The sequence below is a fragment of the Syngnathus acus genome, chromosome 3 (assembly GCF_901709675.1).
Source record: "Syngnathus acus chromosome 3, fSynAcu1.2, whole genome shotgun sequence".
NCBI lineage: Eukaryota > Metazoa > Chordata > Actinopteri > Syngnathiformes > Syngnathidae > Syngnathus > Syngnathus acus.
The window spans coordinates 13,941,988-13,964,850 of record NC_051089.1 but is presented as its reverse complement, the minus strand read 5'-3'; the positions used below and the strand labels follow the sequence as shown (position 1 = coordinate 13,964,850).

At 40.0% G+C, this 22,863-nt stretch overlaps 1 protein-coding gene across 10 annotated transcripts in view; it reads left to right on the top strand.

Annotated features, from left to right (window-relative positions):
* The window catches only part of myo9aa (myosin IXAa), a 67,859-nt gene that overhangs the window by 5,025 nt on the left and 39,971 nt on the right, over positions 1-22,863 (top strand). For all 10 annotated transcript variants that reach the window (XM_037248313.1, XM_037248307.1, XM_037248306.1 and 7 more), the window contains exon 2: positions 8,670-9,624. In XM_037248313.1, the coding sequence (XP_037104208.1) occupies positions 8,749-9,624 (876 nt within the window). In that variant the 5' untranslated portion in view covers positions 8,670-8,748. The remainder of the gene's footprint in view (positions 1-8,669; positions 9,625-22,863) is intronic.

The following is a 22,863-nucleotide window of genomic DNA, read 5'->3' as shown; positions in this document are numbered from 1 at the left end:
CAATGCTTTACCAGTGATTGGTCTGGTGGTGGGGAGTCACATTGATGCAGATTTCTGAGCAAACAGACAGTTCAAATGAACCAATCAGCGAAAAGAAAAAAAAAATCCACGGCGTCTTTAGGAACGCCATCGGTTGCTGGGGTTTTAACGAATCTGTGACTCTAGCTATTTCAAACTGAGTTTAATGCTGAATGAAACAAGCTACTGTCTCTCTCGCGCGCATCAAAGATACGTCACAACAAGTAAACAAGTTTGGTTTATTGGTTCATTTGGAGATTAGCCAAGTGGTGGTGAATGGCCCTCACCACCAGACCCAATCACTGATTCAGCATTGGGTCTTGCTTGCCAGGCTAGCTCCCAGCTCCCTTCCTGAATACCCTCTGATGCCCTTAACAACAAACATCCACTTCATTGACTTGATGGATTTATTTAATAACTGACGTTAGACATCCTAACAATAATTATATGCTGAATTGGCTCCAGGAAGCCATTTGTCATTTGAGAATGCTTTATTGCTCGGCACTAAATAGTTTCATTTTTGAAAACTCTGTTGCAATTCTGTCTCTCTGGATAAAGTTTTACGTATTATCATTTGTTTTCAATTTGGGATTTCCATTCATATGCTGTTTCCTATGCTTTTTTTCCTACAAGGACTCACAGTCACAATTAGAATTAAACCTGTAGCAACATACGTATTATGATTAACATTGAAAAATAAATTTTACAAAATTCTGGTTATGCATTTCTAGAAAATCCAAAACTGTTTGGCCATATATGATTTACACACGTAAAACTTCAGACTGATCCTCTCCTGTCGAAACAACTTTAGTTACTCTTGGTCAGGGAACTTTTATTTATTACTGATGAAACCTGTACTTACAAGAGCATGCATGCATTCTGTTCATGGCTCCCCAGGAAAGATCAACTAAAGAAAGAAGAGTTAGAAGTGCCATATTGGAGTTAAGTTCGCATGTAAATGATCAATGGACAATGGTCCAATGCCGCAAGGCTCTCTCAAACATGAACATTTATTGAAGTGGTAGCTCATGTATAATAAAGCTTGATCATGTCATATTTACATGATCTCTCCAGAATATCTTTGCCATGTTCTTGAAGTCTATAGCGCATTCTGCCTCCTGATCATACAGTAGCTTTTGCCGTTTCTCTGTCGACTGCAGGATCAAGCTCAGATTTCAAAAAGACTGCAGTCTGCTGCAGGCAGATAGACAACCTCTGGGGCCGGGCCCCTTCCTCAGAAGAAACAGTGAGAGCCTCAGTAACGTTTCCCTGTAATTACAGGTCATGTTTTTTCTTTTCTAATCCTCTAAACAGATGTGCTCCAAATAATGCTGAACGTTCAGACCCCATGTTCAACATTGATGACCTGCCATTACAATAAAACTGGTGCAGGTCGGGTCGAGGCGGTTTGTAATGGATTCAACTGTCCCATGACATTTTTTCAGTGCATCAAATGGTAACATTGTCTTTAACAGACAGCATTGGATAAAGTAGACAAAAATATCTGTCAATGTACAAGTCCTCGAGTAATTTCTTCTGCATCAGGTACCTGTTTTTTTTGGTGTGCACTTTGGAAAGACTAGTTGTTCATGCTTTGCACAATCGTAGCACGACTCCAATGCGGTGAGAAGACCAATTTTTGAATATTAGCTTAACAAATAATTTATGGATACCAGTGCCTTGGTGCACCCTTATTTTGAAGTTCTTCATGGCAGAGACTGACTTGACTTATCTTCCCCAGGCTCCATAGTTGGAGTTCAGTTTATATCAGTCATCAAATGAGCTTAACGGAAATATGAAAAGGTAGTCACAATTAGTTAGAAATTAAAATATAAAGGTGGGTCCTGTGCCTCCCTTTAAAATATATCATCCCATTGACATGACATTGCTGTTTTAAATCCTTAATACAATTCCTAGTACACTGAAATCATATTTTTTGCTGTGATTATTGCAAAAACAAGAGGAGAGTTGCATTATTAGTAAAACAACCATTAACCAGTCTGGTTCGTCTCGTGGTCTATATCAGGGGAAGTGCTGCGGTTTGTTTTCATCAGCTGGTTTTTAACAGAACAGTGAATCTCCATACCACGGTCATCAAATGTCAGTCGTGCTCTTAACATACACGTGTCACGCGGTTGCTTTATTTGGCATATATGTGTGATTCTTTTTCTAGCTGCAACATTTGGGTGCCGATAATGTTGCCAAATGTGTTTCATACTTCAAATTCTCTGAAGTCTGCAGTTCTATTTTTATATGGTTTGACTTAAACATCTAGCCATCCCATATTCATATAGAAATCTGGTGCTCTTGTTGTTTTTTTCAAAATGAAAACCTCATTAGAAGTGGATATCAGAGGCTTTAACGTCATTCAAGTGACTTTCATACGCCAACTCATTTTCATTGTGGGGTGGAGTACTTTTCCAGCTTCACCGGCCAATTGCTGCAGCGTCATATTGATATTTCCAGAACTAAAATGGAGTCTGTATGGAAAACATTATCCACACTCCAAAACAATAAAAGTAAATGTGAGGGTAGTCCAAGAGCACATCTTGTTTTAGACATGACATCAATGTTCCTAAACTGTTGCATCCACAAGCAATGAAAAATCCACTTCTGTCAGGAGGAGGTCATTGTTGCTGTTATTTCAACCTTGTGAAAGCAACAAAGGCTACCTCTAGCGATGGGCAAGCGACCTTCAAAATGTAGTGAGCTAAGATACAAGTATTTTACAGTAGATAAAAATGCTTCACTACCCTGAAGCCACACATCAGAGAATGTAGCAATCGAAAGTATGAGAATCCGAAAAAAATAGCTGAACATTAAATGAAGGCTCTTTATTGAAAGAAATACTTTTTGTCAGAGGGCCTAGTGCGCACGCTGGCACTCGATTTTAGTGCATTTCGAATAACTGAGCGTTGAATTTGAGCAATGCTTGGAGTGAACCAGTGCGTGCTCGGCGCATATTTCCAAATGCGTGTTGTGATGACTAGCTTATAGTTTAGATGGCCATTGTTACTTTAATTTCGGCACATGCCTGAATGTGTGTCCTGAAATTTGTTATGGGTATCTTGAATGTTGACAGGAGCTTCCTTTTGAGTTTACACTCAACAAACAAAACAAACAAACAAACAACTAATCAATGATGACCGAGATTAAAATAATATACAAAGTTCCACCTTCTAAAAAATGAAAAAAAAAAATCACAGTAAAAAAATCCAACAGCAGATGCGAAACATCTCATTGTTCTGTGAAGATTCGAAAGGTAAAATGGATTCGTTAAGCCATGAAGATTCAAAATGTTCTTCGGCAGCTGTATCAGGAACCAGTTGGCCAAAATAGTTTCCCAATTCCATTTCTGCCAAACAACATTACCGTTTCCATAAATGTCATAGTCACAAAACCCAACATGTGGTATTGACTAAAAAGCATAGCTGTGTATGTTTCATTGTGAGAAATGTTGAATTAGCGGTTTTCTTTCCATGCAACACATTTTCATCTACAGTATATCTAATATATATTGGAGGTTTGACTTGTTTGCCTTTAAACTGCCTCTATGTAACCACATAATCTTAAAAAATCCACACACAAAGCCTGCAAAAACGGTCATTTATTTTAAATATGTAGACATTAATAACATGTTATGTTGAAGCCCTCAAAGTTATACTTCCTGTCTCACCCTGTATTTCTGTGATTTTTCCTGGGAGTGGACACAGGAAGTGGATTTGTATGACTACAACAAAGGAGTGGTGTAGTTGACAGCAGTGCTCTTTTCACTAGCATGCAGTTTGTCTCTTAATTGGACACATTAGGTTCTATTTTCCCAACTAGCACAACAAAAGCGTAGGATTAAGGGTATCGATAGAGCTGATTGGTTAGCTTGATCTGGCAATGATTGGAATGGCCACTTTAAAAACTGCAGCTTTGAAAATCACAAAATGACATTGTCTGAGATTACAATTTTGAACCTGTAATAAATCATTCACCTCATGTGTATAGGTTCATCTTTCTTTCAAATATAGTACGGTAGCTAATTTCTTATTTGTTGTATTGATCAGTCCTCCAGTTCTACTTGCACTTCCACTGTCACGTTAGCCATGAGTATCTTCAATTTGTAGCATTTTACTGTTTTTGTTTGTACAAAAATGTGACTGTGTAAAACTACAGACAAAGGTGAAACAGTATGCTAAACAACGTAAGAAGGTACTTTGTTGGAATGGCAGTGAAAAAGAACCTGACTTCCACTCCCTTGAGTTCATCCAAACTCATTCTTCTCTCTTGCTTCAGCAAAGTGGAAAATCTAGCTCAACTAGATTACCAGCCATAAGGTATTTGTAATCTAGCTCCATAATGTAACGAGGTTTTCGTTTTCCACATTCATGATTTCTAACACAGTCCAGTTTATCCTTGCTGGCTTCCACAGATTTATATTCTTGTGTTGGGTTGTGGCCTTGCAATGCAAGCATAAACGTGACCTATTGAGGTGCAAAATGACTCGAATCTGAAACTCTGAGCTCACAATGCACAACAGATCTTGAGTTTATCAAGAGCACTTTTCTTTTTTCACGAAACATACCCAAAACAAATAGTTTGAAACTGACTTCAACAAGTGGCTTCCTGCCTTCTCAGTTTTTCATGTACCCAAATGAATGCCATACATGGCCACTCATCTGACGTTAAATACAGGGAGGAGTTGCTTCTCTGCCATATCCTCATGTTATATTCAAGTTAATTTGTAGTGTGGGAAAGAATGAACCATTGAAAACAAATATGGAGTCTATTTTTACTGATGCGGATTGATTTGAAGATTGTAAAAGAAATTACCGTACAAATTCAGATTGAATTGCGACGGTAACACAGCAAGTCGGTTCCTTTCGTACAGTTACAAGTCAGCATCGATGTTATCTGTCAATAGTATCTCTTGATTGTCTTAGTTTCGTTTGTTTTAAATTTGGTGGCGGCTTTTTTGCAGCTGTGATAATGTCCTAAAAGTTTACTTAGAGAACAGAACAAATTGGAGTTGTAAATCTTTAGTTGACAAGGTCAAGGCCTCTGTCTGAGAACATCGGTGTTGCCTTTAGGCTTAAGGTGAAATATTTCTGTGAGACTGTAGTGTTATGTTACACAATGATACATTTGGTGCAGAAAAAAGTGCACATGTGCGTGTGTGCATTAGTTGAATGTCTTGTGCGTCACCCCACCAGTCAGATGAAACTACCTTGCAAAGTTTTGGTGCTCCAGTTGGGCAAATGTACTGTGAGCGGATGTTGTTGCTGAAATGGACCAATTGCAAAGTGCGCTGAAGATGTGAACATATACAGATAAAGAGCAATACACATTTAATTCACCTTACATCTGATACGTGCATGTCTTTGTGACAACACAAAGACAAAAGACAGTATACATTACAGATGCTCCTAAGCCACGGAAATGAGAAAATCTTTCTATTGGCAAATCATGTAATTGGAAGTCATTTAATAGTTTCATTCTTATCACGGTATTGGAAATAGTGACAATTTTCAAGTTGAACTCATTTTCCAGTTTTTCACGTAATAATGCTTGGCTCCTCCTCCTAGCATCATTACGTCGTACTATATTTCAAACTTAACAGGATTGTTTCACAACGTTGATAAATGATTCCATTTATATATTATTATTGAGAAGTGCCTAGCTTCAAAATGTTGCACGTTTTTTGACTAATTTATTGAAGATCCTGTGGTCCGTGGCATGCAGATCACAACTGGGGCAACTGGCCAATTTTGAAGACCCCCCAGATATATTTTCCAAAGGAGTGGGTAGGCTAGGGCGAGATATTGATGGTCAGCGAGTGGAAATTTTGCCCCTTCACCATGCCATTGTTGATGAATATGACCCTAAAAAATATTGTCAACAGGGGAGGCAGGGGCAGACGAAACATTAGTTAAACTTACGCCCATCAATCAAAGAACGATTCCCCTTCATCTGCAATGATGAACATGCCTTGAAAAAAATGTCACTGCTCAGGTGAAAATGTCACCGCTCAGGTGAATTCTCGGGGCCACACCCCTGCTTGTGGTTGCATTGTAAAGCTCGAAATACGAAGAGGCAGCAACAAGAACATTGAGTTGCTAACGTTTTACTTTTCAAAGATTATAAGATGTATTTGTAGTGACTTTATAGATGCTTTGTGGTAACTTTTCCTGTTAACATACTGCCCTGTTTTCCATTTGACCACGTGCACTGTATTTGCGCAAGTTTTATTTTAGTCCTCATCCACCATATGTTAAATCAAAGCACGTTCTCTTGAAAGCCGCGGCTTGTGAGTTTACAGTTGTTTTTACGACATGTTGGACCGTATGTGTTTTTCTGTTTGAAGTACATTTCCCTCTGCTTGTGCAGTGAAAGGGGGTTGGGTGGTTTTGAAGAGAGCCTAAATATTACAATGAGTGAGACGGGCCTATGTGGCGTTTATGCTGCATAACTATCATGACTATCTTTGCCCTCTTTGCTTGTGGTCTGTGCTGTCATGTGTGGCTATAATTAGCATCTTCTTCCCCACACGTATGCCAGCAGATGCCACTAAATGAGGTTAAGGGCACGTTTTTTTTATTTCAAAACAAACTAGGGGACAAAATATTTGAGAGGAGTTTTTACTCGTTGTACGTGGAAACGAATCTAAAACTTCTCAGAAAACGTACCGGACGTGATCAGATTTGTATCTCTTTTCCTAACAGCTGGTTGAAGACCACCCAGCTCCTCAGCAAAAACAAACATTAAGACGGTTGCTTTATCGTCAGATTATTTTTTGTGAAACGACATAATACTCGAAAATAGCAGAAAGGCTCACAGGAAAAATGTTCTGTCTTTGACGTATGACATCATGTCTTTCTTAGAGTGGAGGTTGCTCATGCCAGAGGGAAGTGTGCTGTGGTATGTCCAAAAGAGATTTTCAGTCAGATAACTTGAGTTTGACTCCAAATGACTAACTGCTCAATCAGTGTAACCAGATCTGTGTGCATATTTGGAGGAGGTGAAGGAAAGAGACGACAGGAGGCCTCTTCAGTGGTTTGCCATCAAAGCACCTCCCGCATCATCACTTTCCTCCAGTTTACATACCTGGGCTCTATTTCAATCACCATTCTCTGTTGCTGTATTGCTCCTTTCCGTCACTCAGCTGACAGTATTTGCTGCTCCAAGTAGTGTGTGGTATTAAATCTATTCTTAGTGCTATACTATGATTTGTGTTTCTGGTTTTCAGAAGACAACAAACCATCTTGAACTAATAATCATTCTTGTATTGGACCTGACTTTTTGACAATTCTGATTGAAATGATTTAGAGGGAATTTGTCCCAATATCTTCATACTGGGTTGGAGCAAGAAAGTTGGCATATTATTCATTTTCTTAAAATGTTTACAAACTAGCATTCATTTATTTTGCATATTTGAGTTATTAATGCAATGGTATCTTTGCCCATGAGATGTGATGGTTATCACAGTGGCCACTAGCATGGCCATGTGGCCAAATACCCCCCCATCTTTTAAGCAGCAAGCTGACCATCTGTTTTAGGCATGCACGCACATGCTCACGTAGACACACACATGCGCCCTCAGGTCATATTTGTGTGGCTCCAGCCTTGCCGTTGTGGATGGATTGAGCGTGCTATGTACGGGAAGCCAAAGAGGATGATGGTCAGGTGTTTTTTTGTAGGACTCCAGACCATTGCAGAGCTAGAAAGGTCAGATGCAGGCCAACAGGAAAGGACCCGGCAAGGGTGCAGGCTTTTATTGGCCACAATAATTGTACTTTGTATGACCCTGATCCATTTCCTGTCTTCATTTTTTCCCCCTGCCGAGTGTGTGAAATGGTAATGGAAAGTGTGTTACAAATTCTGATAAGAGATCTGAGTTAATGTCAGTGGGATGTTTAAGGAATTGGCTGACATTTACCCAGCAAGCACTCATTTTAGTTTATTCCTTTTAAAAAGACATTCTCCAGAACATCCGTTTTTGAGTGGAAGACTGAGGCCAATGTAATAAATGCAAATACCCGTCAATTTTGTCCACCGCTTGTCCTCATCGGGGTCACTGGTGCGCTTGACTTTGGTCAAGCGGTATGGTTGGTCATCAAGTACAGCAGGCTGAAAATATATATGATTTGAAACAAAAAGCACGATGGTTTCTCATTGTAATTTCATCGATATTTGCGCTATGGCACATAAAACAGTGCACAGTTGGCTGCCTGCACATGTCCTCTCTGCTCTAAGGAAAGGAAACTTGTGAATGGCGTGAGTGTATTCTCCATTAAAGACGATGGCAGCTGCTCGTCTTGGTGTTTGGGGGAGCTTATGTGTGCTCATGGGAGTAAGGATGTGTGTTAATGATAATCCTGTAGAGCCTGGCGACTTGGCCTTTATCCTCTATGTGCGCTCTAGCAAAATAATTTGGCCACATTACATAACAGCATCATTGTTTTGTCATAATCCGTCAAATTTCAGATTGCACCAGCATCACTGCTCGGTGATTGCAGTCACATTGCGTACGACGTCAGTCCTGACACTGCCATATTTTTATTTCTATAAATGGAGTGTGCACCTTGAAGACTGTGTCAAAGTACTGTGAAAGTAAGCTTGTGAAATGAATTCATCCAATGTCCTTGCTTGTCTTGTCTTCACAGTGATGACTTGAAGTCGGTGGCCTCTACCGCCCAGTGAAGGACGTGCCTGACAGCTGCTAATGGGAACTCCTCCTCCGCCATGAGTGCTCGCGATGGCGTTGCCGGCATGGGCAGTCTGGGACGGCGGCAGCGATTTGAGAACTCTGATTTCACCGTGCGCGTCTACCCAGGCACCCTGGCCGAAGGCACCATCTACTGCCCGATCAGTGCTCGTAAGACTACCTCAGCTGCTGAGACCATCGAACGCGTCATTGACCGACTCCAGCTGGACCGTACCAAGTGTTATGTTCTGGCAGAGGTGAAAGAGTTTGGCGGAGAAGAATGGATTCTCAACCCCAGCGATTGCCCCGTGCAGAGAATGATGCTCTGGCCCCGTGTGGCACTAGAGCACCGCTCTCTATCTGGAGGTGAAGACTATCGCTTCCTTCTCCGGCTGAAGAACCTGGATGGTTCGATTCACTATGGCGGCAGCCTCCAGATGTGGCTGCAGATCACGGAAGAGCGCAGGCGCATGGTGGAACGTGGACTACTGCCACAGCCCGAATCTCAAGGTGACCATGCCGATTTATGTCGCCTACCGGAGCTCAATGAGCGCTCGCTGCTGGACAACCTGCGCTCACGCTTCCGCCAGGAGAAGATTTACACCTACGTTGGGAGTATCCTCATCGTCATCAACCCCTTCAAGTTCCTGCCCATATACAATCCCAAATATGTGAAGATGTATGATAATCACTCACTGGGAGATTTAGAGCCTCACATCTATGCCGTGGCTGATGTTGCTTATCATGCAATGCTCCAGAGACAGAGGAATCAATGCATTGTCATATCTGGGGAAAGTGGCTCCGGCAAGACTCAAAGTACAAACTTTCTCATTCATCATCTGACTGCTCTCAGCCAGAAAGGTTTTGCCAGTGGAGTGGAGCAGATAATCTTGGGGGCAGGTCCAGTATTAGAGGTAAGTGGGGTTGGGCATTAGCGTATTGGTAATTAGCACCCTGATCAGTAGACCCGATTTAAAACTTGAAAATACTTGCAAGTGTTCGTTCAGTCTTGGCATGGCTTTTCTGTCCGTAATTATGTCGATTGGCTCTTTCAGTTGATTGACTTGCTAAAAATGGATTGGTGACATCTCTCTCTATAAACGTTTACAGAGGCTTGCTGCTCCGTTTCTACATTTTGTCTTTTTCCAGACTTTTTATTGTGTTTTCATGCGGCTTTGCTGTGAATGCTCAGTCAAAGTGGATTTTTAAACAGAGTTATACAACGGTGCTTATCACCACCTGCCTCTTGGCTCACTTGCTGTTGAATTGTGTGAACCCCTTACAGAGGTTTATTGCACTCGAGTCCAGCTGTGTGGGGATTATGTAGTGCACACAGGAGCTCTGTCTGTGGGCGACCAGTGGATGTCAGCGGTTACACTAGTAGATTCTTGCTTTTGTGATTACAGCACAGATGAAGACTGTTTCAGGGTAGTTGTGGTAGAGGCCCAGCCAAAGGTTGTAAAGGAAACTGGTTGTTTTATTATCTCTCAAAACATTCCGCTCATATTCCTTTTTCTTCTCGTCACTTCAGCACTCGCTATAATATTTAACATCGGCTGAATTCTTGAAGCTTGTGCAACACTCTCTGGAATTGTATGCGCAAAGAAAAACACATTCATTGCGGGTATGGTCAAACGCGTTGCTGAATTTTATCAAGTGTCACCGTCATGTCACCTGGCCACCAGCTATTTACACTTGATTTAGCCCCAAATAACATAGCAGCGTTCCTAAAGTCAGACAATGCCTTAGGGTCCTTCTTAATCTGACAACCAGGCATGGAAAAAATGTTCTCAGTGTCGAGCGGAAATAGTTTGAGTGTTTTGATTTTATCACAATTTGGAGACTTAAATTGACCGGGGTCTTAGTCAACAAACTAGTTTTACCCTCCCGTTCACACCTACCCCTTTGGTCTTGGATGGGTTATTGGGTTTCTGTATTGCCATTTTTGTTGCAAACAGGAGTTCAAACGACACAAGTTCAAAGGTACAAATCTTTGCCACAGGTAGCTTGACTCTTTTATTGTCCACAGTTCAGCAAACACCATTCACCGGTGAGTCTCTGGAGTTAATGTATAAGCACGCTTGGGTGCACAGCAACACGACTGAGGGGTTTCGATTGCAGAGGAGTTGCCTGAAATAGTTTGCACAGTTGGATTGTATATCTGCCTATGGGGTGATTGATACCAAGACTAGAGATATGGTGCTACTGTAGAGAGAGAGGAAAGGAAGACTAGTGGCAGCCAAAATTACCCTCGTTGATATACAGTCTTAATTGGTCTTCATTCACGAAGCATGACGAGACGTTTACTGTGCCGTGCATACAAAGTACATACAGTCTTGCATAGTATGTACATTCATTTTAAATAGTTACAATTTATTTTTTTAATCGGACAATACTGAAAACCTTAACTATGTTGTTCTTGAGGATTTTCTTTACTAGTACCATGTAAAGGGATCGTTTACTAAAGCTTGATCATGGGATTTTTAAAGATAATGTTGTCTTTGTGCTCCAAGAATCTCTTTCCTTGACTTACAGACAAAACTTGCCTGAAGCCTAAATCCTGTCTTGAAGGAGAATATCTCCTACATGTGGTATTGGAAGTCAGCCAAAAGACCTCATTGTATAGAGCGTATTAAAACCCTGATGAGCCTTGTCACTCAAGTGCTTCAGTGAATAAAGCTGTGGTCGAAGGTGACAAAATAGACTTTAAAATATTGTTGGAACTCCCCAAATTCCCTTTTGAGCTATTGATGGTTGTTGTCAGGGCTTGATTAATTATTCGGGAAAATCTGAAAACTAATGTTTGGTCCTTAAGGTATTTTTCACCTTCTAGTCACATCGAATTGAATGAACCTACATTCTCGTGACAATATACTGTCTACAAATGTCTTGTTTATGTGTGCGATGTTTTGATTCATTTAAGAATGCAGTAACTCCTCCACACGTTCGACTTCTGCTTTACCTTATGTTGCATGTGTGACAGATTTTTTTTTTTTATTCTTATCACTGGCTGTTAAAAGATGTTGAACATTTGTCAGAACTTGTTCTAACTGGAGAGAAGCCTGTTGTAGGCAACTTCAGTGTCAGTTCAGCAGTGTTTATTGCTCAGTACTGAAAATGTTATCTTTGTGAGCTGCTGAATGACGTTGCAGCGCACATTATCACTGTTAGCCACTTCATTTTGTGCATCTCTTATCAGTCTTTGGGCTTCAGAACAGTTATACAGTTGGTATTGTTTTCTTTCATTTTTTTTCATGACCATCATCAAGGTCATTATGGTCTTATTTCACCTCCTTAACAGTAAACATTCTCTGATTTGATCCTTCATTAAAGCAGAATAAGCTCCTGTGTTGAATCAAAGTATGATATTTGCAAACATCTGCTTTCACTTTACAAATGACAGCAGTAACTCAATCCTAATCAATGAATGGGAAAATTAAGTCACTTAAATCCATTAGAAAAACAATTATTTGCAGCAATAGTATGAATAAGTACGTGTCTATTAAAACCTATCCACGCTGTCATCAAGTGTTCTATTTTTTGTAGTATTTTATCAGATATTTTTTTAATTTCTGTGACATCTGAAAGATGCAGTCATTTTCTCCAGTAAAAAAGGCAAAATCTAATCAGGATTGGAGTTGTCTGATTCTTTTAAAAGATAGACGTATAGCTCCTTCAGCTTGTGTGCAACTCCTTCCACTGCTGTGGCCAAGTAACTTGACAATGTGGCTGTTTATGTGCACTCACAGACACTGTATTTATACTCCAGCATACCAGAGTTTGCAGGTGCACACACACACACACACACGCACGCACACGTGCACACACATGCGCGGCAATCGCCCTCACATGTATTCACACACATACTGCAATCTGAACTGAATCTCAAACTTGACCATCTGCCGGACTACACCTGTAGCAGTACGTCAAACAGAAACAGGATGGACAATGACGGCTTGGTTCTTCTATGCTGTGATTTTGTGACGTCAGTTAGGTTGCTTTCAGATTGACTGAAAAGAACAAATGACACTTCTTAAATTCTTTTCCAGGATATTCCTTACACCAGTGGTCCCCAACCATTTCAAACCGGTTTAAACAAGTATATGCTTTTTGAAGACTGGCAGCAACCATTTGTCAATGGGTGGTGGTGGTGATGGTGGTGGGGGGGTCATTATCATTACTTAGGTTAACTACAGAGTACTTCCGACAACCTACTTACTACAACATTTTTTAAAATAGGTTGTAAATCTTTGAAAAAAGAGGTACTGCAAAGAAAATTATCAAAAATTTCCCCCATTAGGAACCCCTTCCAAAAGTATTGCAACGGCAAGGTTTTGTTGTTTTGTTGTATATTGAAAATGTTTGGGTTTCAGATCAAAAGATGAAAATGAGACCAACTTTGTGTTAATTACATTTAGATGTGTTAAATAACTCTGGACAGAACAACCTTTGTTGGAAGTGAGCAAAATATTGGAACGGACATTAAATTAACTTGAAGTGAAAAAGATTTTATATTTGGTGGCAAAACCAGTCTTGCACTTACTGCATTAAGCCTTCGACCCATTGACTCTACCAAACTGTTGCTTTCTCGGTTTGAAATGCTTTTGCAGGCCTTTTCTGCAGCCTTTCACTTGCTTTTTATTTCTTGGGCTTTCTCCCTTCTGTTTCCTCTTCAGGAGGTGAAATGCATGCTCTATTTGGTGAAGGTCTGCTGATTGAGCAGCTTGTGTGTTTTGGATCACAAGCAGATTCTTTCTTTCTCCATACTTTGGTCTTTCCATCACTTTAGTGGAAGGTAATTAAACTTGATCCTGCCACTCTATAAAACTTTGTTCCAAAACTTGTGCCTCATCTTTGAACGTCTTTGCAAAGTCCAATCTGGCCTTCCGATTCTTTTTGCTGGTAAGCGGTTTACTTCATGTGAGAATGTTTACGCCAACTTCCGTGCATTTTATAGGTGTGGTGATTTGGTTTCTATTGACAATTTTACAACCACTAGCTTTTAGACGTTACTGCATCTACTTAGTAAACATTGACCTCATACTTTAATCACTAAGGAACTTAAAAGCCTTAACCACACAATGACAGGGTCACGACTTGTGTGCCCTGTCAAGTTGGACGACTCGTGCACAGTGAAGTCAACGTTCAGAAAAAAACTCTGCTTTGTAATGCGGTCCACTTGTTCTTAGCTAGTTGGCGAGACACATTGTGAGCATAGAACACACAACTGTAGGCGGTCTTCCATTTCATGAGATCCTGCAGGATGCCCCTGATGAAGTTGCCTTCCTCCTGAACAAATGCTAGATTCACATGAAACTATACCTACACTTACACACAGCTTTTAGATTCCGTCCCTCCATCCCTCCATCCCTCCATCCCTCCATCCCTCCATCCCTCCATCCATCCATCCATCCATCCATCCATCCATCCATCCATCCATCCATCCATCCATCCATCCATCCACTGATTATCCTCACGAGGGTCACGGTCGTGCTAGCCTATCCCAGCTGACTTCAGGCAGGAGGCGGGGTCCACTCAGAGCTGGTTGTCGGCCAATTGCAGGGCACATATAGATAACCAACCACTAACACTCACCATCAACCACACCTAAGGACAATTTAGAGTGGCCAATTAACCTACCATGGAACATGGGAGGAACATGGGAGGAAACCAGAGTACAGGGAGAACAGGCAAACTCCACACAGAAATCTAACACATTGAATCGAACCCTGCACCTCTGAAGTGTGACGTGATGTGCTAACCGTGCCACCTCTTTAGATTACATTACTAATTATTTCATTTCTATCGCTGCACATAGTAGTGTTTCATTTATGGTGTAAATATATAATAGTAAAATTTAAAGTTATAGAGTTTGTCTTCCAGTACAAGCAAACACATTAGTGTATTGTTGCTTGAGCGATGGCTTGGGTATTCTTGAATTGGCTCAAGATTGAACAGAAGCCCTATATTTGTGTCTCTAGGTCTATGTAATTGGATTGACCTTCTTTCTGTCGTTGACCACAGAGCTTAGCTTTGGCATAGTGGACGCGCAATGTCACACCCTCGCCTGTCTTGAATAGCTCTCCCTTGCACAAATGCAGAACTACTGCTTGACATGTGGTCTATATATGAACGTGTTGGCACCTGCCCCGAGCTCGACTTTGCATCTTAGTGGTTGCCTGGATCTCGATTTCAGTCTAAACCAATATATTTGTGATTTTTTTTTTTTCTTATGGCAAAGTGATGTTTACGGAAGAGGATTAGGGCCAGTGAAGAAAAAAAAAAACGAGGGGTGACAGGATTCTGACTTTTTTCTCAGAATTCCCACTTTCTGACTTTATTCTCAGAATTCTGACTTTAAAGTCGGAATTCTGACTTTGTTCTCAAAAAAATGAGGGGTGACAGGATTCTGACTTTTTTTCTCAGAATTCTGACTTTATTCTCAGAATTCTGAGAAAAAAAGTCAGAATCCTGTCACCCCTCGTTTTTTTTTCTTCACTGGCCCTAATCCTCTTCCGTAGATGTTTTATGTTTGTTTTGGGCGTAAATGTTTTAGAAAAGTGCTGAAGTGGAATACCAAGAAATACATATTTATGGAGTGCAAGAAAGAAATGACAACTGATATCAGCCAGGTGAATTTGTGCTCTTCATGCATTAATTTAAGGAATTTTATTCTTAGTCTTTTTGAGTTAAAAACATTTCTTGAAGTTGAACCAATGTATAACCAAAATAATTTTGATTTTTATGTCATATATAAACCAGAAGGGCAATAATCAATGAAGCAAATCTTCTACCTCAGGGTATTTTGTTTATTTATATACAAGAGCTACTAGTTCGAATAGGATATCAGTTCAACTTCAGTGACGTACACAACTTATATTTTCGCTGCTGCTAAGTTCTACAACATTTTTATCAGGCTGTGTCTTCATGTATCAAGGTATTTAAATAAAAAAAGAAAGAAAGAAAATTTCCTTCAAAATGATGTCAAAATTAGAACACAGTCCAATGCCAAAAATAGGTGGTGCTGCACATCAGAGTTCATCCAAGTAAGTTCGTAATAGGGCGTAATCGTGGCTAGTCTGCTAATCCTGGCAGTAACATTTCCATGTATGACTAATAGTGTATATTGAAAATTAAGTATTTTATCTAGGTTGTTCCACATCTTAAATACAGTCAAATCAAATCAGATATCATGGCTCTCCCAGTCATCAGGTATTATTAGTTATTTTAAGTTATTTTATATTTTTCCACACTGTTTACTCATCGGAGATGTTACGAGCCTGCTAAAGTATCACATCTGCTTCTAAATCTAGATGAAGCGTAAGACGAACCGGTTATGCTGCACTCACAATCATAACTTACTTTTCTTGTTCTTCACTGCCATTGTTGATTTGCTCTCATCCTGTGTGCACTTGGCTGGTTTGTGTTCATTTGAGAAACTGGGAAAAGCTTGGCCCGGCAATGACTGATCTGTATCAATAATTAGCAACGCTCTAACACTGTTACGGAAGGAACTGCCAATATATACATACTTGGAGAGGTTCTGTGGTAAAATGCCCTGCAGCTCTTTTATCATCACGGTGAAGAGCCAAGAAATATGACAAATTTGGCTTTTCACAGTTGTTACCTTTGGTAATAATGTTAGCATCAACTTAATATTTTTAACATGAGTAATTATCCAATATCACTGTTGAACAAAAAAAAAAATTGTTTTTTTAAGCTGGAAGGATTTCTAGTAGATTAAACATTTCTTACTTAAAAAAAAAGACAGCCAAGTCATTGTTTATTGTCTTTGACAACTGGAGGAGCATCTGTTATTGAAAACCATCCTAACTGTTTGGTTTGACGTTTTAATTTTTTCCCCCCACTCATTTACTAATGTTGCGAAGCCGTGTACACTCAAGAGCACAAAGGGTGGATTTGGATATGCAATCTGACGCCCTAACTCTGATCTGAGTCTGTGAGTGTTCAATTACATTCCAACAATGCTTTGAGCTTCTGAATGGTCCAGAGTGTAGCAGAGTGTGTTCAAAGTGCATCTACAAACACACCCTTCAGGAGAAAATTATGATGGCAGTGCACATGCTTGCTTTTCTTTTTGGTGCTACAAACAAAATTGGCTACGCCTGCCAGACTGGTGACTGGCACCAAATACCCGTTTTAAATGTCTTTTATGACTCATAACATCAGACGACAGCGAGATCGGTATACAACGTCTGTGATTCTCCAACAAGGTCTCTGGTGCATGAAATGTACTTTATTCGTTTTATGCACCGGCTAACTTGGAGATTACAATCACTGTTTGTACACACAGGTCAGTCTATGTGCATCACTTAAGACTTAGTATTTAACCACTTTTAATGATTATAATATCAGTGTTTTTCATCATTTGTTGATTTGAGACGTGGTGTTCAGGGTGTCTGTGGCTACCAGACTTTTTAATATACCGTATTTTCCGCACTATAAGGCGCACTTACAAACCTCCAATTTTCTCAAAAGCCGACAGTGCGCCTTATAATCCGGTGCGCCTTATATATGGACCAATATTGAGCCATTACGGCAGGCGTGTCCAAATATATGGACTTATATATGGACAAAGTTTTAAAATGGGCCATTCATTGAAGGTGCGCCTTATAATCTGGTGCGCCTTATATATGGACAAAGTTTTAAAATGGGCCATTCATTGAAGGTGTGCTTTATAATCCGGTGCGCCTTATAATGCGGAAAATACGGTATATTAAAAAGTCTGGTAGCCACAGACACCCTGAACACCCTCAAAAATAAACTCGACACCAGGAACATTACCTCCTTGGCAGAGGAAAAATGACTCAAATTTTATGCCATTTTCTCCTGCGCTAACCATACCATGTATGTTGAAAAACGCTATAGCTGTATGATTCCGGGATGGAAGAGCCACAAGTGATATGCTTATTACAGAATAGTGGGACGTAATGACATTTGTGAACATATCAGTGGATTTTGTCCAAATGACATTTATGACCAGAGAAAACTTGCTTTTTACTGTGCTTACCAACTCGGTCTGTCTTTAATGTGAAAATATGTTCAATGTAAACAAACAGGAATGGGTTCTAACCAGCACCAGCAAGCTACCTCTCATGTGAAAAACGCATTAAAAAATAAAGAGGGGTAGATTTTATCTTGTCATTTGGTTTATGTTTAGCTGTCAAGGGAGGATTCACTTTACATGTGCTCAGTGAAGAATATTGAAGAAAGTTGTAAATGTAGAAGGATTTGAGGCAGCAGGGTACGAGCTGGCAGTGAAAACAAACACATACTGGCACAAGCTCCAAGCAGCAGCAGTCCATTTGTTTGCTCTGAAAGATAGGCCTGTGTTCCTAATGGCTAAGCATGTTTACTTTGCGCTGGTCAAATACTTCTACTTTTATCATTCAAGAGGGATACATTTAGGGATAATTTTTTCTTGAAGCTAGCTTCACAGTTCAAACATTTATTGTATTTCTTATACACCTGTGCTAGTACAGTCATCCCATTTACTTTGGGTTGACATTTTTCCTACTTTCAGCAAACTTTCTAGCAAAGAGGATGGATGTGGTAAGTTTATTCTTATTGATTACATCATCAGAGATCTGCCAAACCTCTTCAGGCCTTATCTTGCTGAGCCTCATGTACGCATGTAGATAATGCTGGAATTTAGTTCGGGTTCCTAAAAGGTATTTACAAAAGCTATTTGTAAACTGTTGCAAATAGATTTTCTTGTCGCAAAGACATTTTTGCAACAGGAAAAACTGTTGATCGTCTCAGATACGAAAATTTTGTATTGCGATTATTGTGACGAAGCCTTTATTATTGTGCTCATTCAGAATTGTAAATGACAGCAACCTAAATTTATTTTTATATACTACATGCAAACCCTTTGGAAGTCAACATAGACTAACAAAGATGAAAATGATGCGCATAGTGTATGATAACATTGTGTCGGGTTACAATTTGGGTGTTGAAGCAGAATATTAAGGATGGAGTCAAGGGTTATACAGTTTTGTATCATGTCGAAATCAAATTCCATGGAGATTTGTTATGAGTTTCATTGAAGTGGGTGCAGTGGCCAGTTTGATATTTGAGTCAACAATCAGCTTTTGTTCCTCTGTCGGTGGAGTGACCCAAACTGAGCCAAGCCTGTGGGCTGAGTGGAACGAATAGCGGCATTTCCTGACTGTCAAACAACAACTACTCTCCTACAAGTTTCTTCAAACCCCAAACCACCTAATAGCAGACTCTTGAGAATGGATACAAGAAGACAACTTGCAAGCTGCAGTATCAATCTGCTTATGGATCACCTCTTAATGCTGCTCAAGTACCGTGCTACTATTTAAATATGATACTGAAAAGCCATTTTGGGGGTCTTTTGAAAAGTGATTATTTTGAACAATTTCCACATGCAATGCCAGTTACCACCAGTTACTATCACAGAACAAATCTCTCAGGGTAAAGTTTGTTTTCTTGTCTCGCCTGGTTTACCTCATCTCATGACAACGATAGAACACTGCACCATTGTTTTGCCTCGAATATCCCAGTAAAGTAGATACTGAAACTAGATGCTTCTTTGCTTGATCTCGTCTGATCCCCAGTTTGTTCCAGTGTGCTTTGAACTTCTGCAGGTTCGGGTAAACTAGCTTTAGCCATTTCAGCTTTGCTCTCATCTAACCTGCTCTCACACTTCAGGAACCAAACACTTTTATGTAACACTATGTCAAAAGTTCAGTGGAGTCTATTTTTTTCTTCCATCTTGTCACATGATAGGGTGAGGGCAGGAATAATAAAGAACAATGTAGCCAGTATTTGGTGATGTGACACTGTGAATGATTGTGTGAAATCAATTAAGCTGTAGTATTACTTAGTATGTAGTGTATGCCTGGAGGCACAAGTCACACATAATATCTCAACTTAGTCATAACCCTCTATCTTCGCATTTTTGAAATAGGTTAGACACAGTCTTGTTTGGCTTCTCCAGTGGTTCAATGCAAATACATTAGCATAATGTTTGAGTGTGGCGACATGCAGGACTATACGAAACTACATGCAAAACAAACTGCAACATCCAAAACGAACGGCTCAGAGAGTCTGCCCCCTGCAAATTATACAAACCAGCTGTCCGTAGGCGGGACGCTAGAATGCTTAAGGTTTTGTGGGTCATTTGTGCCACGTGGCTTATTACCTGGTCATGTGATACACCATTAAAAAAAAAAAAAATGAGTTCTTGGAAATGCCCAATATTTTAAGATACAATCATACCTGCAGGCTTAAATCAGACTGGTGCTAACACACAAAACTGCTGCTCTTGTTGGTGTTGAGGGTTAGTTTTTAGCAAGCCACTCGAGTCCGACTCGAGTCCTGTCATATGACTTGAGTCCCCCAAGTCTGCCACAGCTCATTTCACAGTGGCTGAATATGATTTCATGTAGGAATAACACAAAGATGCTCTACTACACTACCGTCAGCCTTTTTTTCTTTCTTCATTTTAATGTCCAAAATACTTTGATACGCTCATGTGATCATTTACGAGACAAGCTGTGAGTGCAGAAACTGCTTTTGTTGAGTCCGTTTACAGATCACAGCTAATTTCTCACTTTAAAATCAAATACTTTGTGTCCATCTACCAGTTAGCTGTTTCTATCTTATTTGTTATACATCACATAAGTCTAACAAAGAAGTGATGTCTCAGGACCATGTCACACAGTGTCACAAACTGGTGATGTGGACAGCTATATGACCTATTTCACTGAACCATCACATCTGCTCCCAGGGGTGATGAGATTCCTAGAAATGACGTAAGGCGGCTTTTGTATTGTGTTATTGCTGAAAAGCCTGATTGTTTCATCTCAATAACAACTCTCTCGCTGGTTTCTTAAAAAAATACATGAAGGCCTTTTCTGTCACTTCTTGATTGAACTGCGTTTTCAGGACACATTTGATTCTCAACTATTGTGTGATTTGATTTAGCTATTTATACTCACTACTATGCTGCTGCATTACAGTGATTCCATATAATTGAAACTAATCATGCCTTCCTGCTTCATAGAGTAGATGGTGAAATGTATTTTACCCCCATAGGAGAAAGCTATCTGCACACTTATACTTTACTAACATAAGCCTGATTCATTTTGAGCCATGTGACCATCATGCTGACACCCCCAGGGCCAGGTCTTGGTCAGGGCTGACTGTCCACAGGAGAATCTCTAAGGTCACATTTGCAATAAGTCACACCAGGTCCTCTGTCAGGCAAAGGAGGATGAGTCAATCAGAAGAAAGCAATTTTTCTGTGGTGGCTCATCTGACTTGGGTCTAAATGTAGTAGACAAAGTGTCTCACTGTTCCATTTAGAACCATGCAGTCACATGACATCTGGACAATTCACAGCATTGAAATGGATTTTATCAACTGGGAATCAATGACTGGGAAGGATGGATAATCCTTCTGTTTGTTAAATCGGGCACTTTATCCACCATCTATCTGATGATCTTTCTAGTATGATCCATTCATCCGTTTAATACACTCATGGCTGCCAGGAATAATCTGGCAGGTAGGATATGCAAAGGCATCTTTGCAGCTCTGTGTGAGTGGGGATTGTTGGAAAAAACAACAGTTGAAAAACACAAAGTTGACAAAACATTTACTCAAATTTCCCCATACAATTAATGACAAAATGTCTTATGTCATATGTGGATTTTACGAGAAACAAAAGTTCCATAGTTCATCTCTTTGTATTCAGCTCTCTCCCCACCAAAACCCATCCATGCACATCTTTATGGAGCTTACGGTGTGCACTGGGGCACAGTCGAGCTGGAACACAAAAGACCCAAATTCAGACAAATTAAGTCACTTTGTGGACCCCCAGATTGGAGTATTTATTAGGTAGTCGAGGATTGCAAAATGAACATTGTGTTCACGTTTCCTAACTCTTATGGGGCAGGATACTCTGAATTTTTGATCAAGGAAAGAAAAAGCACACTATACTACCTAAAATGAAGAATGGGCAGAATCATGTTTTGAAGCTTCAACTGGAACTAGTCAAGATGATTATGAACAATTGGACAGAGTAGTCAGTGTTGGCACAAAATCATCACGGTTATGCTGGGAAGCAAGACATTTTAATCCATTAGAACACCCAACCTTTTTAGCACCAAGGACCTGATTATTGTCAGACAATATTTTCACGGACCGGTTTTTAAGGTGTGGCGGATAAATACAACAAAATAAAACGATCAGCATGAAAAGATGGTATTGTCGTGATGAAGGAAAGAAGAAGCAGGTGGTGTGCTGCAAAAGACTTTATTGGACATACGCATAAAACGAGGAATAAAAAGAACAACGGAAGTGCGTTACCAGATAAACAACATGAATGCAACGCGCACTTCAACCCTTAGTTCCATGCTGGAATTCTGTATGTGAACACTTCAGTTTCATATAATATAATATAATATAATATAATATAATAATAAAATGTGAATCCACTGTGTCGATTTAAAAAAAAAAAAGAAAAAAAAAAAAAAAAAAAAAAAAAAAGATTGTTGAAGTTATTTATTCTTTCCTGTGCAGCCTGGTACCAAATGATCCACGGACCCGTACTGATCCGCGGCCCGGGGGTTTGGGACCACTACATTAGAACTTCTGAACTTTATTTGGGGTTAATTAGAGGTACTATAATAAGGGTGGCTGTGGATCAGTGGTAGAGCATTCGTCCACTAACTGAAGGGTCGGCTGTTTGATTCCCGCTCTGCTTGAGTCGCGTGTGGTTTTGATTTCGGGCAGACACTTCACCCACCTTGCCTCCAGCGCCACTCACACTGGTGTATGAATGTTTGATGGTGGTAGGAAGGACCGTAGACTTTTTACAGTATATTTACTGTATTTACGTATATCTATCCCCTGTTCATTCAAATACATACTGAATGCTCACGAGGTCTTTTTATTTACATTTCCATAACTGTTTCCTGATTATGGGATGCCTGCCAGAATAACTACTGTATATGAATATAGCAAATATTTGCCATTACCACGAACGTTAAGATAAAGTCCCACCACAAAGACTTCAGTGTTTGCAATGTGAAAGCTAGCTGAAAAAGCTCATCAAATCAAAGCGTCCATGTGTGTTGGCTCTTCTTAAAGACTCTGAG